Raw genomic sequence first — 19,714 nt, forward strand, 5'->3', positions numbered from 1 at the left:
TTCCGCAGGACATAAAAATTAAAAAAATAAAAATTCTCCTGAATTCGACATGAACTAATAAATTCGCCGTTTATACAAAGAGGTACACCTGAACCGAAAAAAGAAATTTAATTGCCCCAAAATATTCACAATAATTTAAAGCATTGAACAAATATTTGTGAGCATCGCAGTACTTGAGCAAAATTTTCGTATCCCAGCAAAGCTAACCATGTTAAAAAGTTGCTTCGACATTTTAGTCTTCAAAATCAATTAAAATCAATACAAAAAATATTTCAGTCTGTTAATTTTTAAAAATTAATTAATAAAATTATTTAGAACTAAAAAAAATTTTCAAACTTATCAAAACCTTGAATAACTTTTCAAACTGCGTATTTAAATACAATTTTATGGGTACATTGTACATATAAAATGTTTCCCTTATATAAAATATATTACTATCGGAACACACGGAAAACTCTCTAAATAATGTATATCATTTAGGCGTAGTGAGATAGGAACAGTGGGTGTACAAATATAAAACATAAAAAATAAAAATTTTCATTAAAAAGATAAAAATCAAACATGTTAGATGAAAAGAAACTTTAATATTGAACAATTTACAAAACCTTAATGTTATATATAAAAATGTGTAATCATTTATAATATTACATATTAAATAATTATGTATAATAGTACTTGTCATCATTCACGTATATAATTACAAAAAAAAAAAAAAAACCATTTATTATAATACCTGTATACATACAATTTATATAATAATAATTTTATTATATATTATGTACGTAATTATTTTTCATGACCTAAATAACTATAATGTACATACATTCAAAATTAAAATGAAATAGCAATTATTATTATTACATACATATATACGTACATAAAATTGTATATATATATGATATATACATACCATGTAAGTGTAATAAGAAAAGGACAAAAATAATTCGATAACATTATGATAATGATCATCAAAATTTACCTGATGTCTTTGTCCTTTTCATAATTTTATTAATTTTGATAAAATCATAAGATATCAAAATTGAAAGGACACTTTTATGGTTTGAAGTACATAAGTATATCATATTCATAAGTATATTACTATGTATATTAACAATATTTTAATAATATTACTCGTATTAATAATAATTGACACTATCAAATAGATATTTATTTCACTTCTGAACAGAAAAGGACAAATAAAAAGACAGGAAATTAAAATATGTATGTGTATGTATGTATATAGTAAATCTTTAGACTTTGAATATTTTATGAATTTTTTGCATGAAATAAAATTATACTAACTATATAAAAATTAATGTAGAAATGAGTAAAACTTATTAAAAATATTCATTAAAATTTTGTCAAACAAAAAAATAAAGTAAATGAACCAGTAAATAATAAATAACTAATTGATAATTTAAAATTTTCTTACTTAATTATTAATATTTATGAATTTAAGTACCTACAGAATTATAAGAATTTTATAGTTTATTAGTTTATTCTGTGTTTTCTTATATGTATGGGTTCAACTATGTATTATGCATAAGTTGCTAATATTATAATTATACAAGTCATCTCAGTTTGTTATATGTCCGATAATAAAAACATATTGTATGCATTATTATGTACTTATATATTATTACTTATGTATATATTATGTATAATATGGGTCCTGAGCATTAATAATATAATCAATAATTTATTGACATTAAATGTAATTAATGTCATTTGAGAAATGATAATAAATTTAATTTTCCATTATATTTTAATAAATATTTAATAATATTTTTTAATGAGTTATTTAAAAAAATTTTTAATATGTTTATACATACTCGAATAATAATAATAATATTTTAGAATTAGGTATTATGTACGAGTATGTATAAGTATAAGATAATATATTGAAAGGAGTTTATTAAGATATCGTAATTGCAATTGGCTTTTTATTATAATAAAGTTTTAAGATTGAAATATGATGGAGATTTAATTAAAATATTTGATTATATAATTTAAGAAAATCATTTTAAATTAGCTTTTAATATCAATCAGGATAATATGAAGTTATATGGCATGCTGTCGAATTACGTGTATTACAAAAATTATAGGTGCAGATAAGAGCATTCACATAATTAGAGCATGCTATTTACTCAAGTTTTTTTGAACATACTTTTTTATTAATGTTAATTTCAATAAGAAATTCAGTTACTAAATCTAACTATTATTGTTATACTTTAACAGGTTTTGATCGTTATTACAATTTTTAATTATGTTTCTATATTTATGTAAAGTCCTTAAAAAAAACATTTTGTAAAATTTAACTTTGACCTTTTCAGCAAGCAAATTCAGTAAATCGATAGATTGGTCCAATTGATAAAAATTATTGCATATTATATTTACATTCAAATATTATTTAAAAAAAAATATGTAAAACAAACCCGGTTCAATAATAACATGCAGCCCCAGTTTTGACTTGTTTGGCGCACTACGGTACACCAACCAGTCATAGTAAAATACGAATTAAAAATCATTTTCGTGTAACTTTATCATATTGAATACAAGATTGGTCATAAAACTAAAAACTGGCAATAATTTACAGCTTTTCGTTTTGCAATTGTTTGCATATAGGTACATGTTATCAAGTTATTGCAATGTAAACAGGTAGAAAAAAATTTCTGGAAAACACAATTATAGAAAATATAGGAAATTTTAATTTTTTAAAATTTAATTACTTTTTTGCATTTGCGCCCCTGTCTTACGGCGCCCATTGTAAATGCTTACTTTGCATAAATAGCAGATACGGCGCTGATAACATGCCCTAAGAGAGAATGAATAAATCATAAACAGGCATATAGTATGTTATTAAAATATTATAATTCCTAAAAATAATAATTAAATGAAGTTTTTTAATTTTTGGAATTAATCGAACAGGCATATGCAATAATTTTCACTCATTCCTTAAATTCATTATTTTTCGATTATTTCTAAAATGTTCCGATTATAAAAATTAAGACATCTTTTTAATTAATTAATTTAAAGCACCATTTTCTGACATAAATTACTTGTTACATACTATTAATTTTGAATATAATGTTTTTCAATAAATTTACAGAATATTTTAGTAATAATTATATAACGATAAGCTTAGAAAGCCTAACTTGAAATTTTATTATTTGTAAACACCCATAAAATATTTACACTTTAATTTTATTACTACACCTAGATTGTTACAATATTTTTATTTAAAATATAAATTGCATATTACGTAGAAAAATGAATTTGATTTTATCAGCGAATATTAAATTTTTAAAAGAATTCTAAGTGAAACAAGATCATTTTCAATTGAAAATATTAGAATTTCCATATTGATTTAAAAAAAAATTATTTTTTAGTATTATAGAAAATGTGCTATTGAAAAACATTTTTATAATAGAACAGGACTTAATAATTTGTATAAGTTAATAAAATATGATCATATAAGCAGAAAATTTAATATTTGCAATTTTAGTTCCATTTTTAATTTATTAGGACTTAAACTTCATTAAACAGACCCCAAAGGAACAGTAAGACAGACGAACATGCGAGACATGGAACAATCCTCAGGATTCTACTTGGAAAGGAAAACCTGGTCGTGCCTCTAAACACCCATGCTGATACGCAATGCATTTGTGGAGGTCACCAACCTCCAATGGCCAAATGGAATAACATGTAACGCGACTAGGAAGCTGTGGCCAAAGCTAGACTTGTATCGCACAACGGACGTTATACATTTCCGACGAGAGGATATTGTTGCTGTAATATCCGTTCTGACGGGACATTGTCTGATAAGTGCAACGAAGATCGATTGCTTCGCAAACGATTTTTGTAGAAGTTGCTGAAAAGATAAAAGCAGCGGTGACCCACCTTCTATGTTCACGTCTGCCGCTGGCGAACTACAGGCAGAAATTTTTTGGATTTTACTTCTTGGGCTGTGCTGCGGTCTTAGCAGTCATCATATCATTTACCTAGCACGATCCATCGGGGGTCGTGCAAAATTTCAAAAATTTAAATTTTTTGCCAAGGTAGGGGGTCGTGCAAAATTTTAAAAAAATTTTAATTTTTTGCCAAGGGGGTCGTGCAAAATTTTAAAAAAATTTCAATTTTTTGCCAAGGTAGGGGGTCGTGTAAAATTTTAAGAAATTCTCAATTTTTTGCCAAAGTAGGGGGTCGTGCAAAATTTCAAAAAATTTTTAATTTTTTGCCAAGGTAGGGGGTCGTGAAAAATTTTAAAAAATTCTCAATTTTTTGCCAAGGTAGGGGATCGTGAAATATTAAAAAAATTCTCAATTTTATGCCAAGGTAGGGGGTCGTGCAAAATTTTAAAAAATTTTCAATTTTTTGCCAAAGTTAGGGCGTCGTTCAAAACTTTAAAAAATTTTAAATTTTTTGCTTAGGTAGAGGGTCGTGCAAAATTTCAAAAAAATTTTTAATTTTTTGCCAAGGTAGGGGGTCGTGAAAAATTTCAAAAAATTTTTAATTTTTTGCCAAAGTTAGGGCGTCGTTCAAAACTTTAAAAAATTTTAAATTTTTTGCTTAGGTAGAGGGTCGTGCAAAATTTTAAAAAAATTTCAATTTTTTGCCAAGGTAGGGGGTCGTGTAAAATTTTAAGAAATTCTCAATTTTTTGCCAAAGTAGGGGGTCGTGTAAAATTTTAAGAAATTTTTAATTTTTTGCCAAGGTAGGGGGTCGTGAAAAATTTTAAAAAATTCTCAATTTTTTGCCGTGGTAGGGGGTCGTGCAAAATTTTAAAATATTTTTAATTTTTGCCACGGTAGGGGGTCGTGCAAAATTTTAAAAAAATTTTAATTTTTTGCCTAGGTAAGGGGTCGTGCAAAATTTTAAAAAAATTTTAATTTTTTGCCTAGGTAAGGGGTCGTGCAAAATTTTAAAAAATTTTCAATTTTTTGCCAAAGTTAGGGCGTCGTTCAAAACTTTAAAAAATTTTAAATTTTTTGCTTAGGTAGAGGGTCGTGCAAAATTTCAAAAAAATTTTTAATTTTTTGCCAATGTAGGGGGTCGTGCAAAATTTTAAAAAATTTTTAATTTTTTGCCTTGGTAGGGGGTCGTGCAAAATTTCCAAAAATTTTTATTTTTTTGCCAAGGTAGGGGTTCGCACAAAATATTAAAAAATTTTCAATTTTTTGCCGTGGTAGGGGGTCGTGCAAAATTTTAAAATATTTTTAATTTTTGCCACGGTAGGGGGTCGTGCAAAATTTTAAAAAAATTTTAATTTTTTGCCTAGGTAAGGGGTCGTGCAAAATTTCCAAAAATTTTTATTTTTTTGCCAAGGTAGGGGTTCGCACAAAATATTAAAAAATTTTCAATTTTTTGCCGTGGTAGGGGGTCGTGCAAAATTTTAAAATATTTTTAATTTTTGCCACGGTAGGGGGTCGTGCAAAATTTTAAAAAAATTTTAATTTTTTGCCTAGGTAAGGGGTCGTGCAAAATTTTAAAAAAATTTTAATTTTTTGCCTAGGTAAGGGGTCGTGCAAAATTTTAAAAAATTTTAAATTTTTTGCTTAGGTAGGGGGTGGTGCAAAATTTTAAAAAATTTTTAATTTTTTGCCAATGAAGGGGGTCGTGCAAAATTTTAAAAAATTCTCAATTTTTTGCCAAGGTAGGGGATCGTGCAAAATTTTAAAAAATTTTCAATTTTTTGCCAAAGTTAGGGCGTCGTTCAAAACTTTAAAAAATTTTAAATTTTTTGCTTAGGTAGAGGGTCGTGCAAAATTTCAAAGAAATTTTTAATTTTTTGCCAATGTAGGGGGTCGTGCAAAATTTTAAAAAATTTTTAATTTTTTGCCTTGGTAGGGGGTCGTGCAAAATTTCCAAAAATTTTTATTTTTTTGCCAAGGTAGGGGTTCGCACAAAATATTAAAAAATTTTCAATTTTTTGCCGTGGTAGGGGGTCGTGCAAAATTTTAAAATATTTTTAATTTTTGCCACGGTAGGGGGTCGTGCAAAATTTTAAAAAAATTTTAATTTTTTGCCTAGGTAAGGGGTCGTGCAAAATTTTAAAAAAATTTTAATTTTTTGCCTAGGTAAGGGGTCGTGCAAAATTTTAAAAAATTTTCAATTTTTTGCCAAAGTTAGGGCGTCGTTCAAAACTTTAAAAAATTTTAAATTTTTTGCTTAGGTAGAGGGTCGTGCAAAATTTCAAAAAAATTTTTAATTTTTTGCCAATGTAGGGGGTCGTGCAAAATTTTAAAAAATTTTTAATTTTTTGCCTTGGTAGGGGGTCGTGCAAAATTTCCAAAAATTTTTATTTTTTTGCCAAGGTAGGGGTTCGCACAAAATATTAAAAAATTTTCAATTTTTTGCCGTGGTAGGGGGTCGTGCAAAATTTTAAAATATTTTTAATTTTTGCCACGGTAGGGGGTCGTGCAAAATTTTAAAAAAATTTTAATTTTTTGCCTAGGTAAGGGGTCGTGCAAAATTTCCAAAAATTTTTATTTTTTTGCCAAGGTAGGGGTTCGCACAAAATATTAAAAAATTTTCAATTTTTTGCCGTGGTAGGGGGTCGTGCAAAATTTTAAAATATTTTTAATTTTTGCCACGGTAGGGGGTCGTGCAAAATTTTAAAAAAATTTTAATTTTTTGCCTAGGTAAGGGGTCGTGCAAAATTTTAAAAAAATTTTAATTTTTTGCCTAGGTAAGGGGTCGTGCAAAATTTTAAAAAATTTTAAATTTTTTGCTTAGGTAGGGGGTGGTGCAAAATTTTAAAAAATTTTTAATTTTTTGCCAATGAAGGGGGTCGTGCAAAATTTTAAAAAATTCTCAATTTTTTGCCAAGGTAGGGGATCGTGCAAAATTTTAAAAAATTTTCAATTTTTTGCCAAAGTTAGGGCGTCGTTCAAAACTTTAAAAAATTTTAAATTTTTTGCTTAGGTAGAGGGTCGTGCAAAATTTCAAAGAAATTTTTAATTTTTTGCCAATGTAGGGGGTCGTGCAAAATTTTAAAAAATTTTCAATTTTTTGCCAAAGTTAGGGCGTCGTTCAAAACTTTAAAAAATTTTAAATTTTTTGCTTAGGTAGAGGGTCGTGCAAAATTTCAAAGAAATTTTTAATTTTTTGCCAATGTAGGGGGTCGTGCAAAATTTTAAAAAATTTTTAATTTTTTGCCTTGGTAGGGGGTCGTGCAAAATTTCCAAAAATTTTTATTTTTTTGCCAAGGTAGGGGTTCGCACAAAATATTAAAAAATTTTCAATTTTTTGCCGTGGTAGGGGGTCGTGCAAAATTTTAAAATATTTTTAATTTTTGCCACGGTAGGGGGTCGTGCAAAATTTTAAAAAAATTTTAATTTTTTGCCTAGGTAAGGGGTCGTGCAAAATTTTAAAAAAATTTTAATTTTTTGCCTAGGTAAGGGGTCGTGCAAAATTTTAAAAAATTTTAAATTTTTTGCTTAGGTAGGGGGTGGTGCAAAATTTTAAAAAATTTTTAATTTTTTGCCAATGAAGGGGGTCGTGCAAAATTTTAAAAAATTCTCAATTTTTTGCCAAGGTAGGGGATCGTGCAAAATTTTAAAAAATTCTTAATTTTTTGCCAAGGTAGGGAGTCGTGCCAAATTTTAAAAAATTTTTAATTTTTTGCCAAAGTTAGGGCGTCGTTCAAAACTTTAAAAATTTTTAACTTTTTGCCTAGGTAGGGGGTCGTGCGAAATTTTATCATCATGTTATACATATAAAAAAGTAGACATTAAGTATACTTAAAATCACTCAAAAATTCCTATAAAAAAGGGGCAAAAAAATGTTATACAAATAAACGGGCCCATATTGACCATAGTTATGTAACTAGAAAATCTTAACAAATATTTCGTAAAATGATGAATTATTCATTATTTATTTTTTTTTTTGTTTTTCTGTTTCCTCACACAGAATTTGATTAACATGCTTATATTTTCAGGATAAATTCCTATTAAAATACATGATTTAAAAATTTACCCAAAAGAGGGGTCAACAACATAGTAAAAGGAATATAATTTAAAATTCTAATAAGGTTAATATTTATTGGGTCACATTCAGATGTTTTAAGAGATGTTAAATTATAGGAAAATCCAATTTTAGGTTATAGGGAAACACTATATTTTGAATATCGGAATCAATTTTGTTAAATAAATAAACTATTCTAACAAAATTGGATAATATTTTCTAATTTTTATAATTCTATAGTATAAAAAATTTTTGTATGAAATTTTTGAATGAAATTAAGGATATTTAGGAAAATTCATTGTCCAATTTTCACTTTAAATTTATGAATCATAAAGAAAAATCTAAAAAATTTTATATTTTAAAGTTCATTCCAATTAAAATAAAATGTATTTGTAGATTTATCTATATATAAATATGTTTATAAGTCGAACTCTAAAAAATTATCATATGTAATTGACATTGTGACAAACCTGTGCTGAAACCATCCCTTCTTTTAATCGTCTTAAATCGGTATGACTCCATGCACTTGATGACCAAGGAGATATTTCACGTAAATCAGCACCAAAACGAAAATCTCTTAGTTGATTTTTTACAAATTTTCTGATGTTCCAAGGTAAATCGTTATGTCTGAAATTAATAAAAAAAATTTTAATGTAATTTTGAATGTTAAAATTTTCAAAGATTATAATATAAGAGCTTTAATAATTCATTTTCTTATTTGAAATTGTAGAATTATATTTTTCATGGGGACGAGGTTCAGTTGTGCTAATTAATTTTTGGCATGCGGCTTTCACTCTATTTTTATTTCTTTTTCATTGCTCCAATTTATAAAAACCTACACATTTTAACAATTAATAAGTAGTTAATTTTCACATTAAATGTGAATTTTTAATAAAATAAAGCGTAACTTCTACCAAAAGTTTCAAATTTAAAATTCATTTGGCAATAACGGAAAAGTATAGAATTAAACTTAAGACAAACAATACAAGACTTTAGTATCAAGTGGAAAATATTAGTTATATGTAAAATTTTTTGGGAAGTAACTAAATTTTTCTTATATCACAAAATAATGTGAAGCGCAAATATTTCACACATGAGGTGCTCATGCCTTTGTTTTTTTTTTGGCTCATACACGTAAGAAAATCCGTAACTCTTTGTTATTAAAATTCTACTTTTCATTTTGGTAAAAATTTTTGTTTCACTTTCAAAAATAAATTCCTGAGTTTTAATTTTTTTTCCCAAGCTTCTCTTTAGAGTTTATTTTTTTTTTAATATTTTCTTTTTGATAGAAAAATATAATTTTGGTTATAGTAAGAAAAAAAACTTGCATAGCTTAAAAAGTTTCATTTTTGAGTTTTTCATGTTGATGATGCACACTAAATCCTTCTTTTAACAGCTGCAATAATAAGGATTCACGTCGTACATAATATATAGAAAAAATAACTAAAACTATCAGCCGTTTCTTCTATTTAAACACGGAGAACGCAAAAGAAATACAGAAAAAAAACCGCATCGCATAAAGCGAATGTTTTTTTTTTTGTATTTACTTTTTATTCAATTTCCTTTATTTCCGCAGTTACCGCATCTTAATGCACATATGATACAACAAAAAATTAAAATAGCGAGATCAAGAAAACTTTGTGTACATGAAGTGCAAATAAAAGGAAAAAGAAGAAAACTAGAAATCTTTTGCAATAAAATATTTTAAAATCCTTTAACACTCAAGTTTTCTATAAGGAGCCCAAAATTTAATTTCAACGGAACTCTAATTCTGTGTATAAGTTTATAATGTTTTGGAATTTATTTGTGTTGTAATTAACAGAAAATTAATAGTTAATAATAAATTAACCCTTTGCCCTCGATTGATTTTCAAGATTGTTGTCAACGTGTAATTTTTTTTAGCAAAATGAATTAAAGTAATTTACAGTGATTGAATTCAACATATTATATTTATTTCATTAATTATTAATATACAATATTTTATTTTTTGTAATCTTTTACAGTGTGATACTTTTTAAAACAATTCCGAACATGCAGAAAAGGACGTCTTTCGCATGTTTCGCAGAATTGTATTGCTTTCGGCCTTACAACTTTCTTTTGGAACATACCATACAATCATTACGTTTTTTTCCCGGACTAAAATTTATATTGTCATCTCACATGTCAATATTAGCAAATTCTAATTCACTATCATCAACCTCTCAGTCTTCGAAGTCCATTTTTAAGGGGGAATATAATATGTGTACGGAATTGTATAAAGAGAACTAATTCCGTGCATGGCTTGCATTCGACTAACAAAATTTAAAAAATTATTACTGCATAAGATCTCGAATAACGGAAATGAATTTTACAGTTATTTAGCGCTATTGTCTATAGATATACACTAGTATTGCCAACTCCAGTGTAACATACGAATTGTAGAGTAGTAAATTAGTATTGTCACCACCAGTGTGACATACGAATTGTAGAGTAAATTAGTATTGTCACCTACAGTGTGACATACGATTGCAAAGGGTTAATAGTCACCGATGGAATTAGAACGTACGTTGTTATCTATGAATTTTTTCACACTATTTGAAACAGACAAATTAATTTCCAAACTGGTTTTTCCAAAACGAAAACTAATTTAAGATAAACCGTAAGTCTTGAATATATTTTTCCAAAAATTTTTTAATATAATTTATCATATCTTTATAAGGAACTGCATATAGAAGAATGAAATATCCTTCTACTTACTTTATATTCTAGGGTAATATTCGCATCTGTTTTTCACAATTTAAACTGATGCAATGAGAATTTTCTCATTTTATTGCAATAGACAAATAAAAATATCCGGAAAGAATCTTGTATTTTGCGACACAATGACATTTTCTATGTTGTATTATCCTGGAGTTTTCCTGAATTAATTGTAAAATTTTCTTACTTTTCTTTATGCAACAAATTATAAAAACATATAACGGAACTTTGCACTTTCTTTGAACAAGCACAAACTTTTCTTCTTGTCTCGTTTCATTTTCTTTAGGTTTTTTTTTTACAATATTATTTTTTTTTATAGAAAAGATTATCTTTCTTTTCTCTATACTTAATACTTTAAAAGGTAAAGAAAAAAAATTTTTTTTTCATTTTTAATATTTTCAGTTATTTTAATAAATTTTTTACTTTTTATAATGCTTGAATACATGCTCATGTGTTCACATAACAGTTATAAAATTAACATCCTTTTAAGTAGAAAACTTATTAATTAAATTTTATATGAATAATTATTTTCCTTTTTAGCATGTTGCTCAAAAAACGATTAATGCAGTTAGTCATGGTAGTTAAAATTAGTGCACTGTTTTGAGATGACGTATACGAGCAAGGCAAAAAAAATGGAAGGTAAAAGAAAAATTTTTTGAAGTTAAATGAATTTTGACTTTTTAAGGAGTAAAAAATTTTAATTATATTAATTATATATGTTAATTTTTGTAGACAAATGAAAAATTTACTTTATTAATTTTAAAGCTTTTAAATAGTAATTTAACTGTAATACTTAGAAATTTTGTAAAGTTGTGCTGTGCTACTCAAAATCTTTTAATTTAAATGTCAAATAATATGGTGTATTTAAAAAAAATATTTTTAAGATAAACGCATAATTAATAGAGAAACTTTGTTACAAAATTTTTAAGATTCATTCAGTATTTCGAAAGATTTTAAAAGAAAGAGGATAATTAGAAGTTTAAGAATTTTATAATTTTGTATTGTACTGCAGCTTCTTATAATAGTGTCTACATACAGAGCTTTTATTGTCGTATGTTGTGTTACAAGTAAAGTGAAATTTTAAGGAACTTTAAGGAGATATTGCTCATAATAAAAATATTTCAAGATTTATTGCATACTTTCTGTATGAGATGCATTTAATAGAAACCGACTACTTATATAATTTACGTACAGGCATATTACATTATTACTTTAAGTTTTTAAGAATATTAATTATAGTTGGATCAATATTAATGTTGAAGTTATTTATTAAGATCAAATTTTAACGAAATAAGGTTACAGAAAATTATTGATTATTTTGGTCTACACTATAGAAAACTGAAATCACTAACGCATCACATATTAATTTTTCATAATATTCAAAGTGTAAAAATGTTATACATAAATCATAAGAAATCACACCTCAAATACAAAAATTTTCAAGAGAAAATTTACTAGTTTCAAAGTTATTAGGTATGGGAAAATTTATTCAAAAAAAAAAATTTTTTTTTTGACAAAAATAATCGGCTCATTTTATATTAATGGCATATACAAAACGCATACTCGCATTTACGTACCAAATTTCCAAACTAACATCAGAAAAATTTTATTCAATATTCTTCATTATTGTATAGTAAATCTCTAATAATTAATTATAGTAAATTTAATCTTATTAACTCAATTTTACAAAAGTACTCGTATTATTAATAATCAAAAAGAATACAATAAAATAAAATTTTTGTAATAATCAAACCGCAGAAGAAATTACCGATAAAATATCCGTATTATATCATCATTTTAACAATGATTGTTAAATTGAAAAAAAAAAATCCAACCCCCAGAACAATGATGACAAAAAATACTGGAACAAAAGGATATCTCCTTTAACAGAAAACTAAATTAGTTTAATAATTTTTTATTATAAATTTTTCTCTTTCTTTCTTCACATCAAAAATTATCCTTTATCATTATAATAATGCAGTAACATATAAATACAACTTATTATGTAATATAAACTTAATATATATGTATTAATATAAATGAATAAAAAGCACTCACACAATATTGTTTTAATATTTTATATATAAGAATTTATTGTGTAGAGTGGCACTTACTCATTTATATATACTGGTACACAACAACTATTATAATATTTTTTCTCATTAAAATGATTGCACAAAATTACCCACGTATACTTTTAATACATTATTATAATAATGAACAATGTTTGTGTATATGTATGTATATTATTAAGAATATTATTATTTTTATTGAAATGTCGACTGGCCTGCATTGAGATGATAAAAATGATTCAACAAATCATTTATATACATTCTATAATACATTATGTATTTTATTATAAACTATATATAATAGAATAGAGTGATATTGTTATATGAGAAAAGCCTATAATGTAGTATAAAAATGACTCAATATTTTAACTACATAAATTTTAAGCCAAAATCTTAAAAACATCACCAAAAACACCAAAAAAAAAATTTTTTTTTTTGTTAATAATGGTACCATTGTATGCATGTGATGCCAATTTTTAACAGAGGAGTCTTGTGGATTTGAAAAATCAATGATTTACTTTTGGTACACAGAAGAGAGAACAATAATTGCCCGTTTAAAAATGAGAGAACAACAGAATTGCTCGTTTCAAGTGTGTGATGTGACCGCCGTAAGAATATTTTTCAAAAATCATGTGACAATAATTGTACATTGCCTGCATTCGTACTGCCGCTAATAAATTTTTTATAATTTGGAATACATGTTGCTCGTATGAAATTTCAGTAAAATATTTTGAATTTTCAAAAATATTGTTATCACGAACACAGACTTCACAGTTTCTGAAATATAACTTAATTATTTTGAAATTTGAACTTCAGAAGACTAGCTCTTATCATACGTTTTAGTTGTCCAAACTTAAATTCGTAAGTTCATACAATCTGAGCTATAACAATTTATTTAAAAAGATTGTCCTTTACCCTATACATCGTTCTTACATTTTCAGTATTTTTTCTTTCAGAGTTTATCGGTTCGATCAGTGTTATATCAGTTAGAGATTGCTTGATTGAAAACTATTTTAATACCGTAATTTTATATTTACGGTATACATGAGAATCATGAGATTGAAAACCATGTTCTTCAGTCAGATTAATTAACTAAAGACTGCTCTGGTTTTATATCATATTTATAGTATACTTAAGTATATACGATTATATACATTATGAGTATCATATCACGCGTATCATATTATGTTCAAATACACAATATACAAGTATAAGTATGTATGTATATATAATATAGTAGGTTTAATTTCACATAATAAATTACTCTTAAAATGATATGAAATTTTACTGTCAATTGCTGTGGCTCATTTTGAATATTGTTTCATCATTTTGATTTTGATCAAACCATTTTATTATTCTATTCATATTATATTTTCATATACTTATCATAATATATTTACGAGTATTTATGGTATAAGTGTATGTATATATACTACTTATATACTGTCATTCATTGTTATTATTATAATGGATGTGGGTTTTTATGATCGAAACAGAAACAAAAAATTTAAGATTTTCGTGATTTCAAAATATTCAAAATGCTTGTAGAAAAATATAAAACTATTTTACAATTTATTTTGTATTTTGTGCTTATTTCTATCTGTTTTGTTACAAATATGCAGATATATAGATGTATAAAATTGATGACAATAACCGCACGTAAAATTTCCGTTTTTAAAGGACTTTAATTATCGAAACCACAAGAAGTGTATTTAGTAAGAGAGAAGAAATAAATTCATTTAGTGAATATTTTTAATCATAAATATTGGACTTGACTATTTTCAAAAATTTTAAGTTTAGAAGCTATAATTTATTGAAATTGAAAAATGAGCGAAAAATTCAAAATCCTGGCACTGTACATGCGTTATTCCGCAAATAAGGCTTCAGTTTAATCAAAATTCTTTTGGAAAACTTGGTGGTCTTTAAAAATATTTTGATTTTTTTGAGAAAATAATTCCAAGTTCTGTACTTTCAATCAAATTGTTTAAATTTTCCGGAACAACAGAAATTCAAAAATTTTTAAGATTTCTTATTAGAACTGCAATAATTATACATACATATATATAGGCATTTTCAGGTGGTGCAGCTTTTATATTTTATGATCCAAGCAGAAAATTTCATATAAAAAGAAAAATAAATGAAAAGTTTCTGATTTTTTCAAAAAAAACAAAAAATAATGCTCTAATGAACAATTTGAAAATATTTTATATAATATTTTCCATTTTTGAATCTGTTATATATATAACAAAGCAATACACTATTATATTATACAAGATTCATTATTAAACTAGTGTTTTAGTATTAAAAATTTTAGGAATAAATTAAAAAATTTCATTTAAAGTAATTAAAAGAATTAAGAGTTTTGTTTTTAAATAAGCTTCAAATTTATAGGATTGTTAAAATAATAGAAGGATTAAAAATCAAAGCTCATTATTCAATATTTTATACGTATGTATGTATATGTAAATATTTTATTAAATTATTCACGTTCGATTGCAATAAAAAATGAGTGAAGAAAATTTTTATTTGCCCATATAAAATTTCTTTTGTTTTTATACTTTTGTATAAAATCCGAACTAATTTTAAAAATAAATGGGTCAAAAAGGTTTGCTTTTTGTTTTTTTTGCACTATTTATTGCTCTCATAAACGTCTTGAAATGATTTTAATTTCTATAAAATATTCTCAAAAGTCATAAAACTTAATCAAGTTTTTTTACTTTTCTGTTCTGTGGAATTTGAAGATCACTCATTGCATTATGAAAAAAAAATGAAGTCTTATGCCTTATGAAGTTCTATGTCCATTTGAAATTTATTTGTTTTTGTTTAAATACTGAGATAATCAAGAATAGCTCAATAATTTTGAGTGTCCTGTGATAAATTTTGCTAGGAAAACTAAATTACTATTAATGAATATATTCGAAATAAATTAAGAACGCTCAAGTTAGAGAAATTTGGCTTTCTGTTTCTGAGATATCATAATGGAAAATGCTACACATTCCAAATTCATCCGATTCATCTTCTCTTTTTGTCCTATTTTTCGAGCAACAAATCTTACAATATCAAATAATTTTTCTATTTAATTTTTTATTTTAGTGTTCACAATTTTCTAGCATTTTTTGTGCTCTTCTCTTTGTTTTTTTATATTTATAAAATACTTGAATCCTTATTTTAATTTTTCATTTTTATTTGTCTTACAGAATATCCTTAATTCAACTTCTTGCAATTTAAAGCATATACATGCATATATAAGAAAAAAGCTAGAGCTAAAAATTTATTTTAAGAGTTCAATATTTTTTTTTCCACTTTGACTTAACGATTTGGGAGAATGGTCGATATTCGAATAAAAGAAAAGAGCAATTTATAAAAAAATTTAAAATTAAAACAAAATGAAAAATAAATTTTTGAATAAAGAAAAAAAAGGAATATAAATTTTTTTTTTTTGAAAAATAAAAGTTTTAGAAGGACAAAGAATACCGAATACAATCAAAAATGAGAAAATGAACAATAAAACAACCATAAAGGATTCAATATATTATATATAAGTAGAATACCTAATAAGTTTACATATTATGTATGTGCCAAGTCTGTGTATGTATGTATGCATGTATACGTATGTATACGGTATTCTTAAATTTGAAATAGTTATTGGTTATCCTTTGATATTTTAATTTACGAAATGTGAGAAGCTTTTTGCCTGATTAATTGTTATTGTTGTTGTGCTATACAATATTATTGAGAGTCAATGGGGCATAAATTCTAAATTACAAAAAAAAAAGGTTATTTAGAGTTCTACAAGTTCTTAATGTATTATGAGTATTTAGGAACACTTACATATTGTATTATGTTGTGTGGTAAATTTTAAGTGGGATACACTCGTTGTGGTATAAATCGTTTGATATTCAATTATTTTAATGTGTTACAGTTTCTTTTATGGTTCATTAAACTAAAAAATCATATTGATGTCAGGAAACTTAAAATACATAATATAAATATTTTTTTTTAACAAAAGTGTACCTTCTTGAGAATGTCAAATCCAAATTAAGCCAAGATTCCCCCACAAATTTTCAAATTTCATAATCTTCTAAATTTTAATTATTTCAATGAGTTGAGCAAAAACTATTGTCTAACTTTGCATTTACATATTCAATTATTTCAAAATTTCATTATCCTATTTGTTGTGGCTCATTTTGAATATTGTTTCATTCATTCATTTTTTCAAAAATTTTTTGCTGCAATATCCCTAATTTCATTTTAATAATTTCGATTGTTGTATTCTATGTATTATTCCATTATTTTATATTCAATGTAAAGTTGAATATAATTCCAGTGTCCAAACCATATCAGAATTCCTTCTTTTTCTCCTCATATATGTATACACTAATCATTTAATTTAAATTGACTTCTATATATTCTAAAACCATATTTTTTTTCATTTTTTTCATATTTTATTTTGCAAGGATAACTTTGATTTTTATTTTTTATATATATGTATATATTTTTTTTTCAACACAACGCTAGCTATCTAAAAAATAAAATAAACAAATTTTATTTTTTTTTATCTAAATATTAGTTCATGTATAACATATCCTTGTACATTATTGGTTGATACTAATATCAGAGTTTTGAAGCTAAAGAACGTGATTAGTAAGATGGGGTCGGATTTTTTTATTAATTTGAATAATTATAAATAGAATATAATTTATTATTATATTTTGTAATAAATTGTGATCCCAAAAATGTGTAATTGCAAATTTATAAGTCTAAAACCGACAGTGAAATCATTTAACGACAGTTAATAATTTAGAAGTCTTATAGAAAGTTAAAGTTTTATTTTTGCCTACCCTATCATTGATTTGATCCTGTTGAACACTATTAAGTCAAAGGGTGTTCAGAAAAAGCACTCAGAATATAATTTTAAATTATGTAAAAATTTTCTTTTATGAGCTCCGAACATAATCAGTGATAGTGGTCCGAAGTTATAAAAAAAAAACAATATTTTAATTGGAATGTTCCCTGTGATTTCAATAATTTGTAACTTATGATGAATTTTAAAACAATATGCAATTTAAATTTAACATTCAAATGAAGCTCAATCTAATTCTGAAATGGTTACATACTTAAATTTTGCTATCGCCAATATTTTAAACAATAATACAACTATGTATCAGCTTATCTCTGGTAGAGAAGAACAAGATTCAAATTAAATGGCTCTACGAAATACAACTCTGTTCTAATGAAAAAAAAAACGAAAAACCAAAAGTAATGAAAAAATAATTTTACCATCATTGGCGTCGAACCTTCATTACTCTTCCATTTTTTTTTGTTCTTTGTGATTATTTCTTCTTCATATATTTTTTTCAAGTAAAAAAATAGAAATAAAAAATGACAACAGATAAAAAATGTTGAAAATAAAATTCCACAAATAAAAAGAAGTAAAAAAATAAAGTATAAAATAACGAACATTAATTTACTCGGATAACAGAAAAATAACAATCCAACCATCATTATCAACCTACAAATAAATATTTAGGTACATATGTGTGTTTATTATATCTGTATCAATTTCTGCATTCTTATATTATACCGGGTCTATCAACTAGATCACGCATTCCATTTTAAATGGGATATCAACCATATTTGATAAAAATAAATCTAAGCTTGCAAGAACGCAATATAAGTAGCCGTTCAACTTCTAGATCTTTATTATTTTTGAAATAATTGAATAGTGCCGAGGGCCGATAAAACTTTCGGAACAATATTATGAGAAGAACATAAAAAATACCTAATGCAATATTAAATACTGGATTCAAATATTTTATAATTAAGGAACATTGGTGAAACTCACAATTTAATAAATTTAAGATGACTGTGCCTTGAAGTGAAGGCAATTTAAAAGGTCTTACATTTAATATTAAATATTTGAATTCAAGAAAAATTTCTTGTCTTATTGTGCACATATTTTGATCTGAACTACTTTTAATTATGGCATTAAATACTTTCTGTCTCCAGTTATTTGAATTACTCTAGTAGAGACAACATTCAAGAGTGTGAAAATGCCACTTCTAAAAGCTTTCAGGCTATAAGCCGAGTGCCATGTGTTTGTATTACAGATGACCAATCATTAGCTTTCTAAACAGGGTCGGCAAATATTATTCATTCAATTGAGCTTACAAAAATATTGAATTTTAATAAAAAACTAAAAAAAAATCCTTAAATTTTATAATGTCCCTAATTAAAATTCTTGTAAATATTATAGTGCACAATCTGTTTGCTTATTATTTGTATATATGTGATGATATTATGGACAAAGTTAATCACTGATCTAACTATGAGTAATAAATTTTTCCTTCTTTCATTTTTTTTTTTTGTAAAAAATAAAAAAAAACCGCAAATCCCCTTTATTTGACATTTTTTTTATTTTCTCTAACTTTTCTACTCTATACTACCACTTTTAACTCAATGCTCTCAATGTTTTTCTCTTCTCATTCCCTCTCTCTATATAAACTCGTACTTTTGCTTCTTTATTTATTATACCATCAATTCTAAAATTTCAACTTAAAAGTAGGTTAATAACTTGATATTGCCTGTTGTTGGTGTTTTTGTTATCCTTTATGTAGTACTTGCTTATACTTTTGTGTTCATATACACTTTATTATTCGTGTATATGTGTTTATTCTATATAGAATATTTTATTTTACTTTGTCATACCATGATTTAACCCTTATAATTTTGCTTTACATTTGTTTTAGATAACAATTGTGTGATAAATTTTCCAACAGGACATAATAATCCTTAATAGCGATTTGAAAAAAAAACAAAAACAAAAATGATTAAATAAAAAACAAAATGAAAGTATAAAAAATGAAAATGAAATATAATTCTTTTATATTTAACCAGGAGAAAAAAAACTGAATTTCTTTAACGACTTTTAAATTCTTCAT

At 25.3% G+C, this 19,714-nt stretch overlaps 1 protein-coding gene across 1 annotated transcript in view; it reads right to left on the reverse strand.

The window, feature by feature from the left end:
• The window catches only part of LOC129607955 (dipeptidase 1), a 117,303-nt gene that overhangs the window by 63,334 nt on the left and 34,255 nt on the right, over positions 1–19,714 (reverse strand). The window contains exon 2 of the mRNA XM_055519231.1: positions 8,436–8,592. Within this exon, the coding sequence (XP_055375206.1) occupies positions 8,436–8,592 (157 nt within the window). The remainder of the gene's footprint in view (positions 1–8,435; positions 8,593–19,714) is intronic.

The sequence above is a fragment of the Condylostylus longicornis genome, unplaced genomic scaffold, assembly GCF_029603195.1.
Source record: "Condylostylus longicornis isolate FDR11 unplaced genomic scaffold, ASM2960319v2 ptg000030l, whole genome shotgun sequence".
Lineage (NCBI taxonomy): Eukaryota > Metazoa > Arthropoda > Insecta > Diptera > Dolichopodidae > Condylostylus > Condylostylus longicornis.